The sequence below is a fragment of the Eulemur rufifrons genome, chromosome 4 (genome assembly GCF_041146395.1).
Source record: "Eulemur rufifrons isolate Redbay chromosome 4, OSU_ERuf_1, whole genome shotgun sequence".
NCBI classification, from domain to species: domain Eukaryota; kingdom Metazoa; phylum Chordata; class Mammalia; order Primates; family Lemuridae; genus Eulemur; species Eulemur rufifrons.
This window is the reverse complement of record NC_090986.1, coordinates 67,942,198-67,954,540: the sequence shown is the minus strand read 5'-3', so window position 1 is coordinate 67,954,540 and position 12,343 is coordinate 67,942,198. Positions and strand designations below refer to the sequence as shown.

The window sequence follows — 12,343 nt, the reverse complement described above, 5'->3', positions numbered from 1 at the left end:
GCTGTTTTGTTTGTATAAACCACCTCGAATTTTTTACTGATTACTCCCAAACTAAAAAAAACTTCTCATTTAAAATCACTTATAAATTAAAAACTCTTAGGAGCTGGATGTGAGAATATTAAGGTGGAGGAGGGGGTTATTGGCAGTATATATCTAGCAGTTGAACAAGTCCAAATAGTTTATCTTCGGAGAACTGTTTCCATTCTAAGTGTCCTTATCCTCTTCTTGGGATGTTCCACTGATTTACTGCTCACTGGGATACAACAACTGTTCATTAATTTAGACTTTGTCAGTTTGTCAAAGCAGAACTTTCCAAGTAATGCATCTATTACCTAAATATATTCCATACATCTATATTACGGAAACAATACATCTTTATATTTAAAATATCTGAATAGCTCTATAATACAATATGCTTTTAATAACAGTACAAACCAGAAGGAAAAAAATCAAACAAGGCTGCATAGGTGATATCATTTGCACATTTCACAAAGCAATCATGTACAATAACTGATATACTCATTACTCCAGAAAGTCAGTATTCTTACAGAAAAAGAACCACCAGAGGCCAAATAATGTTTGCTTTCCAGACAGACAAGATGTTTTTCTCTGGAATTCAGTGTACCAGGAGAGCTACCTAGGATTCCTGTTGAGATTTCAAAACAAAAAAAAAAAATGGCAGTGGGGGCCAGGGATATTTACACAGGCTCAGGAGGAAGAAACATCTCTCTAAACAGCACTCTATGAGGTGGTAAGACTTTAACGGTGACTTTAGCTGTAGTTGCCTCTTTAATGACCGAACGGGGGGCTCTGAGGCTCCTGTGTAACGGTGCAGTAACCTTATGGGAGGAAAGTGACAGTCCACAGTGACAGAAGTGAGAACATGAGTACTTTGGCAACAAAAAGTTCAATTACACGCACAGGGAACACTGCTTAGAGGGACTAAGGTTTCTAAACCCAGCCGTATCTTGGAGTGCCCAACAATGAAGATGGTTAGAATGGTAGCTGCACAATGAATTTTCAAAAAAATAAAAGTCACACTGGGAAGTTTACAATAGCGCTTGCCTCCTGTAGGAAATCTATCAGGAGCACTTGTGTTCTTGTTAAACATGTAGGGAAAACCAAGCCAATGGAGATGCAATCAACACACAAGACAAAAGCAAGTGTGATTTGGGCTATGTACACAGAAATCAGAGCCTTCTCAAGAAGGCACGAAGAACATTGTTGTGCACCTGTTCCCTTTATTGTGATGACTTTGGGCTTCCACATGACTTGAAAATACTGATGGATTGAATAGGACACAAAGCCAATTAACTTGGTCTGTCAGTTACAGGTAATTGCAAAGTATTAAAACATAATGATTGGAATTACATTCTAGGTTGCTAAAGGCTGAAGAAAATTTCAAATTCTTAACTTAAGCCAAGGCTTTTAAAATAAATTCAAATGCACAACTCACAGTTGGTTTGCTGGTTTTCAAATTAATTGCCCCAATTTTTAAACAAGCTTTATTCCATTTGGTAGCCATCTGTACTTAGGAACACAAAGCATTCTACAAATCACTCAAGTCCCAATTGTAAATTCCCTGCTTCAACTTAAACGTCCACAGTATGCTGAGTAACCCACAGGGCAGAGGGGAGACGGGGATGAAGAGAGTGCTGACATCATTCCTCAGGGCGCAGCTACAAAACCTACGTCCCCCTGGCCCAAAACAAGAGCACATGATTGGGAGGGGAAACTTGCGCTGAAGCTAAACTCAAACAGGTGAGGTTGATCAGAACCCACAGTTTGAAAAGAAGCATCGTTTTAGCTGTGGCTCTCCCTTTCTGATCTGCAAACATGATGAGGCCCCCCAGGAATCACTGTGACAATGCAACACACGGGCACCTATCAGAACACCTGACACGGTGTGGTGCGCACAGTTCAATAGAAGCGGATGAAATTTGTTTAAAATACACACATAAAAACACATTAAGTTCTCCTAAATATGAAACGCAAAGTGTCCATAACTATACATCACTTTTCTGCCCAAATAGGGCCCGAAACGTTGAAAATGCAAGTACTAATTACAATGATTTAAGATTAGTCAGAAACATCACCAATTAGCATCCCAAAGTGTACAAACCAGTTAAGCACGTATAAAATTAGTACTAATCCAGTTAGAAATACAAAATGAAAATTATGAATGCTGCCCCAAATACCTGTGATTCCACAAATTTACAAGTGGACTATGTAACAAAGTAGACTCTAGTTTTAAGAAAAAAACATTACAGTTCAATATCTATTCCAAAAATGATCTCAAGTCCCAACAATAACATCAAAAATCATTTATCTGGAAATTAGAACCATTCAAATGTTTGTACAAATTTGCAAATAACAAAATAAACAAACAAACAAAAAAAAAATAGAAAAGACCTGTACAAGGCTGGCATTAATCTCTTTTGTTTTTCAAAAGTTTGACAAGTCCATTAATTCAGCAGATTGATAACAGGCTACTTGGTTCTCACGTGAGTTCTGTGGCAACGTGAACAGGTCGAAGCTGTTCGGTGGAGGTGCAGAACGGAGACCTCCGTTCTTGGTGATCTGTCAGTTCAGCAGAACACAGGTAGTACAAACAGAAACTTAACTTATCAAGACATGAGACCATCACAGTATTACAAAAGGAGTATAAACTTTCCTTGGACCAAATGGATATTTTAAAAAAAACAAAAACACACACAAATACAATTCTGTATCTACTGCTTATATATACAAAACTTGAAAGCACACCAGGATCCGAAAGTCTTTTCTGCAATTATATGGTGTAGTGAGTTTGGCACTTCATTGTAACGAAATTTCCAATGGCACAGTCCTTATCTACAGCAGCACATAACCTGCAAACATTGGGCAAACATCCTGTACAGGAAAAATGTCTTCGCTGCCAAGTCTGACGAAAGGAAAAAAAGGAAGGTTTTTTTCTTGCCTTTTTTTTTTTTTTTTTAAATGAAGAAAACTAAAAGGGGGAGGTGAAGGACATCTTTGGACTGCTTCTCTCAGTTCCTGCTGTCAGACAATCTGAAGTACTTTTAGGTGTAGCCTAGGGGAAAAAAACACACACACACAACACACAGACACAATGAAAATATAGCCAAATTAAAATCAATTCAACTTAACATACTAGAGTAACAGACATACTTAGTGGCAAAAAGCCAGAGCTTTCTCAAAACAGCTCTAAAATCATTCAATGGGGAAAAGTTCCACTTTACAAAAACCCTTCAGCATTTGATTTGTTTCAAATATATTCATTTATTGAAAAGCCACTAAAAAGACACAGCCATCTAACTGTCAAAAGAAAGTCTTTAAACCAGTTAAAGGAAGCTTTCTTTTAAGCTCAAAAGGCAAAGTGATGAGCTGCAAAAAGGCTAGAGAATGCATAAAAGCTGCCTCTCTGCAAGGGGCAGTTAGTTGGTATCAAAGAAGTCCTAACCATGCAAGATACATGGCAAGTTACTGTGTTCCTCTTTTAAGCTCTATTTTTCAAAAGGTCTTTTGACATTGGGGTGAACTTACCTGCTCACTAACTCTTAGCCTGACACCCAGCTATGTGTCGTCGTCTTGACGCTATGTGGGAAGCTTTGGTTGGGCAACACATTGTCAAAGTTAAAATCCAATGTATCTCCATCCATGAGGTCATTCCGAATGATGGACTCCATGTCACAGTCCAAGCGCTCGATGAACATGCCGTCCAAGTCACTTGGGAGCTTCTCCTGGTGGAGAAGGCCCATCCTGCCGTAGCCGTTGCAGCTGCTCACTGCAGAGTAGCCCCCCAGGGCGTTCATCTGCATGGGATGGGGCAGAGGCACTTGTAAAGATGTCTTCACTGGGGTCAGGCGGTTCAGGCCCGAGGTGTGAGGCATGGTGCTCACCGCATGAGGCAGGGCACGCCCGTTAACCGCAGACGGTTGCTGAGCGTGTCCGGGGTGGGTATGCGAGCTGGGAGTCATCATTTTGTTATGAGATGCCTGGCTGCCATAGGTTGACATGACAGAATTAGTGCCCATCATCACATTCTGGCCCAGAACCCGGCTGCTGGGTTGGGCTACCCCAGCATCGACTGAAGTCATAATGTCATTATGGGGAGGAGAATCAGAAGTAAGCAACTCCTTCAAGAGTCCTGGTGCACAGTTATACTGATTCATACCTCCATAACTTGATTTGTTGTCCTGAAGTGTTTGCATAGGCATCTGGGGCATAGGGCTCATGCTGGACTGGCCGTATGTATATTTTTGGTAGTTGGGGCTGGGCGAATTCAGACTGGTGTTTGGCGGTGCAAACGAGTAGCATGGCGTCTGCTGCATCATGGTGCCAGGTGAAGACTGGGTCGAAACAGTTAATGATGTTGGTGATGAGAGAAGGTTGAGATTATCCAAAAGGTTCTCCATGTTTTCAGGGTTGCTTATCTCAGACAGACTGGGTAGAGTAGAGGCCATCTTTGAGGCAGAGGGTGGGTACACCATAGAATGCACATCCCCATCGCCAAGATCGTCCTGTTCGGTCATGATGGGGGAAAGTCTCCCGCTAATAGTACTAGCATTTGAGCTAGTTCGAGGGCGAAACGTACTCCAGTTATCAAAGTCATCATTGCTGTGAGAGCCGGGGCTCGCAGGCCACTTGGAAAACTGAGATCCAGGGCTGTCCCCAGCACCCTCCTGGCCAGACTGGAGAGATGCTTTTTTCTTGGCAGCCCGGCTTCGGCTCTTGGCAAATTTGCTGTTGTTGTCCATAGATGCAGCTCTTCTCCTGGGGGACTTCCCACTCTTGCCACCCTCTGGATTGAGCATCCACCAAGAACTTTTTCCAGTTCCTTCATTCTGCACGCGAATGAACTTGCTGTGCAGGGACAGATTATGACGAATTGAATTCTGTAAAGCAAAACATCATGTTAGAAGTACAATACTCCACTTGGAAAACTTACTATTCAACATGTATTACATGAAAGACGCATAAAATTTTAAGAGTTTACAGTACAGATTTCAATCTGAACAGTCATAATGGCTCTTAACCCATTAAAAGAGACCTCAAACGGCACAGAAAAAAAACAGTATCTTATCTTAAAGAGTATCTGTATCTTAATTTAATGAGGGGACAAAATTAAATAAGCATTACTATAAACACTTTTTTTAATACAACTGTAGTATTTTATGGGGGAAATTACAGGAACTGGCTTTAAAACCACTTAGATTCTGCTTAGCTACAATGCTACACAGATAGTACTCCATATCAAAGTGCTATCAAAAACTCTTTCCATTCTCCTGCCCCTAAAACTATAGCCCATTCTCTTCAGATTGAACATGCCGTTTATACAAAGTGAGAGGTTTTATATTACTGGGCCCACATGATTATAGAAAAGAAAAAGATGAAGCAGGATATATTCCTAGTCAAGAATTAAAAGCTGCAAAACGAGTTAAGACCTAGATTCATTTTCACTTTTTAAAGCCCATTAAGCAAACATAAGCAAATATAAGAAAAACAGAATCACTGGTTTTATCTGAGAAAGCTGACCTCCCCGCCTCAAAACTTAAATTCAGGTAGTGTCCCCCACTTCCACCCTCCCCCCAACGGCCAGCCCCATGGCATCGCATCAGGGGGCACACTCTGTCGGAGAAGACAACGTGGGAGGGAGGAAACGGTAGAGAATGCAAAGAGCTCCAGAATTCAAGTACGTACAACTTCACGGCTCATTGTGCCAGGTATATCCCTAGGCCAATTAGTAAAGAAAACCAACCCCTGGCCTTTTTTTTTTGAGCACTTTAAGTGGCTCTGCTACTTACTACCTACGTGGCCTTGGGAAGCTGCTTACCCCATGCGCCCCTATGTCCCTCATTTGTAAAACAGGGATAAATAACAGCACCTTACAGTGTTGTTACATGGATTAAATGAGATACACAAACATGCTCAGCAGTGCCTGGCGTATCACAAGCAGTCACCAGGAAAAAGTTACTAGACCCCAACTTTGGGGACACAGGATGCCACCATTCTAAGTCCTGTGTCCCTATTCACTGTGGTGTGGGTAAGCGCTCAGAGGTACTCACACCCAAACCCGCAACGGCAAATGTAAGGTAAGGAGACAGAGACGGTCGTACCAGCTTCGGCACAAACACCAGAGCCAGGATGCAGATGCAACAGCCCGAGTTTGACTCACCGACTCGCTCAGGAGGGCCTGCGGGACACATGTGGGCAAGGAAAAGGGGGGCGCTGCGAGCTCCTCAGAAGGAGGGGCCTTGTTGTGGAGCTCTGTGCCCCCCGCACGGTACAGGCACACAGTGACCGCACTCTGTTCATTCGGCAGCCTATCCTCAGAGGCCTGGTCCCAGGAGTGGGACTGTGGGTGCCCTGGACCCCTGGAAGCAGGGCTGGTGCACAGCATCCCCCACCCCACTTCCTTGGCCTCCTCTGCTAACTGGGTGCCAGGCTCCGCTGACCGAGCACCCTGCCTCCCCGCGGCCCCTCTCCTCAACCACAAAAAGGCTCTGGCTGGATTTGTGGTCACCCAGAGATGCAGCCACAGTGCCCACATCCTCATGCCATCGACATGGGACACAGAGGCCCGAGTGCCAATCCCTGCGCCAGAGCAGAGCCTCTGCACGGCAGGATGAGGCCTGGCTCTAACACGAAGCAGAGCAAAGTCTCTTCTCACTAAAAGGAGGGAGAAAACACAACGGGGGGTGGGAGGGGAATCCCACTTTCTAAAAGCAGACAAAAAAGTCAGAGTAAGGCCCAACAGTCAGAGACTCAGAAATCCACATTTCAAATGGCCCTCTGACCCTCTGTGCTACATTCCGCCCAAGGATTGCAACACAGCAGCTGCGTGACAAGCCCTTCTTCCAGGGCACACAGCGAATGTGGGTCAGACACGGTGAACCCCAGCTGGACACTGGGCAGGTGTGTGGGCTTGTGGCAGTGACCACCTCCTGGTCCCAAGACTCTCCCTCCCTCTCCTCCTCTCCATCTGTGATCAATCCCCAACTCAAGACATGCTGTGAGGAAGACTCGGGGGCTTGAACTCCATACAGGAATCACTAAAGAGCCTGAGGACCACATTTCTCTCCCACGTTTTCACTCCTCAAGATTCCCAAGATCTCATGGGAAGGCCCTAAGCGCGCGCACGCACGCACACACACACACACACACACACGCGCGCGCGCGCTCGCACGCGAGCTCACGGAGCCACAGCCTCGTCCCCTGTGCCCACAAACACCAGCACACGGAGCACCCGATTCCTCCTGAAAAGCAGCAGTCCTGCCCCGGGGGTAGGGCTAGACCGCGGCCCAGCACTCTGACCTGCACCGTTGTCCCCATGCTGGAAGTCTGGGCATTTGCACAATATTCCATCATGACAGTTTTGTTCCTTGAACACAATAGACACACAGATAAGCACTGACGAAATCTCTGGAGGAGAGGAAGCTTGACTCCTGTCCCTGTCACATTTAGTTAATGATAAAGGGGGAAGAAAGATCTTCCCGGCTGTCTGCATTGACTTGGGGGGAGAGGGGTGCGGTTCTACAACATCCATGATGACTCTGTTGGATCCCTGGCAGGTATAGCTGGGGGACATTCTTAATAAGACTGAAGAAGACATAATCATCAAATCTTTAAAAAGCTAAAGAAGCAAGCACTTACTAAGTCGGGTGGGACGTACACTCATTCACTACTTAGACTTAAAAAAAAAAAAGCCACAGCAATCCCTTACTTATCAAAACATCGTATCACATATTTTTCTAAGGGGACATTTCAGGTCGCTCTTTGAGTAACAGAGCTGTCTCCTAACGTTGCCAACAATTAAAAAAATTTTTTCCGAACAGGAAAAGGTTTGCTGTGCAGGGCTTGTTACATAAATTCCTGTTTTTCACACGGCCAGCAGGACATTAAGGAAGCTACGATCTCTCAGGGGCAGGACTTGAAGAGGAAAATCTTGTAAAAGTGTGTGCTGCTGTGGATGATGTTGTGTCTGCACTCCCCGGCTGGATGCCGCGGGGCTGGGTGGACGAGCAGCTTGCCCGGGGGACTCCGCAGCAGAGCCACACACCACTGTGGGGGCTCCGAGATGTGACCTTCTTGAACTCTCAGGGTGTGGGGACAGAGGCTCATGCACTAGCACTTGCCCAAATCCTGCATTTCTGCGTGACGCCATTACAGAAAAAGACAAGTCAGCCAATCTGGAGCCAATCTCTCCACTAGCTGTATTTCTCCGCAGCCCAGGCTTCCTGCTGCCGTGGAGATTCTCTGCAGCCCCACTCGAAAGCCTCTGTACACACCCCCTCTGCCATCTGCACGCCTGGCCGCCCCAGACAGTGCTGCTCGTTCTTCCTGGGGAGCCTGCCCGATGAGCTCAGACTGGGGAGGCAGGCAGCCCCACACGGTGTACTTGCTTGTTCAGCCTGCTCTGCTGGCTGTTCTTAGGCGTTCTATGTGCTCTATGGACCAGATTATGACTTAAAGGGCAAGGGAGCCAAGCTTGTTTTTAATTTCTAATCTCACAGCCACTAAGGGATGCTCTACACACAAGATATAGTCAACAAACATTTGTTGATTGACATCCAAAAACGTTACAGGGAAAATGTGAGGCCTTACACACTACATACCTTTTATCCATCCATTCATGTACCAATTCATGCCAACTAACATTTACTGAAGCCTATTTTGTGCAAAGGACGCAAGAAGGAATTAGACACAGAGCCTGCCCTCTGGAAGTTTGTGATCTACCTGGGGACAGAACAAGTCCACAAAAAGAGCTACTGAACATTCAGGACAGAAAATGACCCACACAGGACTGTCCAGGAGCACGGACCTTTTCCGTCCAAAGGTCACCACCATCCCCACAGCCTCAGTCTCAGTGCAACTGTCCACTCCAGGAGCATTTCTTGATAATCCCATCCCATCCCGTCCTGCAGCTCTAACGTGACCTGTTTACTCACTCCAGTTTATGATTCTGCTGTGTCAGGTCCCTGCGGGTGTGCCGGGCTCCTCACTACACAGCAAGCTGCCCGTGTGAGCGCAGGGACCTTGTCTGTCTTCTTGTACATTTTCCTCACAGCACCAACACCAGGAGGACACAAGTATCTGCTGAATGGATTAACACTTCCTACACTTACGGGGCTGCTGCGCAGATTAAATGAGATAATACATGTAAAATGCTCACCTCAATTATTATTAGTTGATGTACTGTTGTCACTACCGGGATAACACCATCTACACAACAGCCTGTGTTTTATAGACTTTTCCATATCATAAACATTTATCTCACTTCTTTATAATCACATCTTGTGCTATTCCTGCTAACATGAAGCTTTACACGTTAGTTACTGGGGAAACTGACTGGTTTGGGGGAAGGAGTCACGGCATTTTCTCTACACACTAGATTTGGCCTCAGAACTAGACTCAAATACTAAGGCCAGTCTGTCGGTGCACTTGCCAGTCAGCGTCACTAGAATCCTTGAGTATTGGCTGAGCTGTGTGTGGGTATCACACATGTGCTGCGAGGGGTGAGGGGTCTCAGGGCTCTGGGCACGGACAGTATAGAGAGACAGTGGCGCTTGCTTCTACGATATAGGTATTCGGGGAAAGAAAAAAAAAAAAAAAAAGCAGTGGCAGGGTCAGAGCAGGGCTACTTCAATGGGCCATGGTCTGGAGTCTCCGTGGCAATCGAGCACCCCTGTTCTGCCACCTTCCCTGTTCCACTCTGTGGCTGGAAGAAGTCAGGCGCTAAGGCTGGCCCTGAGAGACCCCCTAGGGCAAGAGACAGGGTTCATTTGCTATGTCCCCTCCCCTTGGATGCACCTAGTTCCACTGTCTAAAGCAATCATCAGCCATTGAAGTGCAGGAGGAAATCTTTACAACTTTCATTTAAATTTTTTATCTCATTCTTTGAAAATTCACATTTGTGAATGTGTTATATAATGTACACAATAAATTTGAATTGTATAAACGAATACATGCACTATCAAAAAGGGTATTTGATTTTTAAAAATCCCATTTAGAGACCACTAGTCTATTGCAGACTTCCAAGAGCCTGGAGGCCCCAATAAAGACAATCTAGGGAACGGGAACTAGCCCTGAGTCAAGTCTAGAAAACTCTTTGTGCCTGGTCCTGGCCTCTGCCCTGCAGCTCCCTGCCTCCCAAGAGCCGAACCTCACTTCGTTCCTGGCCACTTCTCTTTGCCCTGGGCTTCCCTGGACACTCTCCTAAGTCCTGCCTTCTGACATGGGCTGCCGGTTCAGATGCCTCCGGCCCTCAGCCTGCGTGGAGACCACCAGCTGTCAGCAGGTTGTCCCAGCACTGTAGCAGTCCACGTTTCCTCCTGCTTGCCACTTCCAAGATTACCCAGCTCTTTGTGTTTAACCAGCAACTTAAGCGAATACGTGCTGCTCATGAAACCCTGGCCTCGGTACATTCCATGTGTGTTTCGTTTTATAGTTGACTGCTGTCAATACATCTCATTCCATCCTATAAAATAAATATTATCGACATCATTTTAGAAATGGGGAAACTGAGACTCAGAAAATGACGTGTCCAGTTGGAGCTCAAAGCAAGGCTTTGTGACGCTAGCTCAACACCACTGGCTGGCTGGAAAACCACCTCTGTGGCTTATCCACTGTTGGGAAGAATCAGAGGAAGACACTGAAGACTGAGGTCACATATGTACACCTTGAAGGAGCAGAGACAATTCTGTGTACTAGTTTACAAGACTCATTTTCTGCCTTAACAGGTGATAAACTTACATACCATGATTTGCTTTTATTCCAGTGGGTTCCTCTTTGTGGCAGGAAACCCTGGCAGCTGAGGTGCAAATTTCAGATGTGAGCATCGTCTGAGGAAAGCCTGTGGAAGAGGCTGTGGGGACTCGTAGGGAAAACGGAAAGGTCCCCAGAGACCCCCAACCCCCAGCTGCCTAGAACGGTCCACCGCCCTGTGTGCGGGTGTGAGCAAAAGCCACCAAATCCAACAAAAAGAGCTTCACACTAAGAAACTGGAACACATGACAAAATGAACTCGTTGTTCCAGAAATTCTAGAAATTCTTTCAAAATGCAAGACAAACTAGATTTTTCCAAAGCACTGTATCTAATTTCTGTGAACTTTCTCAAGGCGTGCAACAGTTGCACAGACTCCCAGTGTGGCCTTTGTTCCCTCCTCCTCCCTCCCTTTCACACCATCTCTTCCTGCACGTCCACAAGTGAAAACAAACTCAACAGAAAATAGGAAAATCTCTATTCAACACACAGTTCCCAGTAGAGTTGCTAATAAAACAACAACTTTTAAAAATAATCCATTTTGCTAGCAAACACAAGGAAAACATGTGACCTTTTGCCAGTCGTTCTTTTCGCAAGAGATGTCAATAGACACACGTTATCAAGAGACAGCACGGAAATCAACTTGAAAAGGTGTTGCAACACAAGGTCTGCTAAGAATAGCTCATCTATGTACCTAAGGCCCTTCCATAAGGCCGATTTCACTTCCCAGAACTGGCAGAACTGTTTCCTTCTCGCCTGAACATCCCAAAGAATACTCCACACACCCCCACCCCTGTCCTCAGTGTGCACTGGGGTCCCACTGCTTTTCCACGACCCCAGGACTGTGGACAGAGACTTGAAGCCTCCCAAAACTGGAAAGTACTGCAAGGGTCTTCTAGCCTAAAACCCCTGCTTTATGTTAGGGAAAACAGAGTTCAGAGAGATTAAAATGCAGATGTAAAGCTTATGGGTGTTCACTTATAGAAAGGAGAGCCACAGGGGGCTTTAGTCCGAAAGGAAATGTAAAACAAGTACCAAGAACATGCAAGGTTCTCCCCTCTCCCCACCCACCCTGGCCGATCCTTCGCTATAGTGTCTCAAACCACTGTACACACATATTTAGCCCCACACAACTTTATCTCTGAGGCAAACCATTCCAAAGTTAGGAAAATATGACCACATTAAAGCAGGCTCCACTGAGAAAAGAACATGGGAGATTATGCTCTCATGCAAAACTGTACCCGAAAAACAAATGTAAGAACTCAAAGGTGTCCTGAGACGCTTCGTGGATTTGGGAAGTGTGTAGTAAGGCAGAACCCAAGGTGCCCGCTCTGGAGGCAGAGTTACTGCCCGGCCAGTCTGAGCAAGTCCCTCTCACAAAGCCTCAGCTTTTTCTTCTGCAAACCAGGCGTGAGCATCACGGAGGACTGTGAGGGACTGGATGGTATAAGATGCAGGCAGGGTGCTTAGCGCATCCCCCAACACAAAGTTAAAGTAATGAACACTGGCCATTTTGTTATAGGAAGTAAATGAAAATATAAACAGGAATGCTGAAGCCATCATGAATGGTTACAGCTT

At 45.6% G+C, this 12,343-nt stretch overlaps 1 protein-coding gene across 1 annotated transcript in view; it reads right to left on the bottom strand.

The window, feature by feature from the left end:
* Positions 1-1,169: 1,169 nt before the first annotated feature.
* Positions 1,170-12,343, bottom strand: part of FOXO1 (forkhead box O1) — a 96,126-nt gene continuing 84,952 nt past the window's right edge. Inside the window, exons 2-3 of the mRNA XM_069467721.1 lie at positions 3,547-4,898; positions 1,170-3,073 (exon numbers count right to left, since the gene is read on the bottom strand). Coding sequence (XP_069323822.1) covers positions 3,561-4,898 — 1,338 coding nt within the window. The 3' untranslated portion in view covers positions 1,170-3,073; positions 3,547-3,560. The remainder of the gene's footprint in view (positions 3,074-3,546; positions 4,899-12,343) is intronic.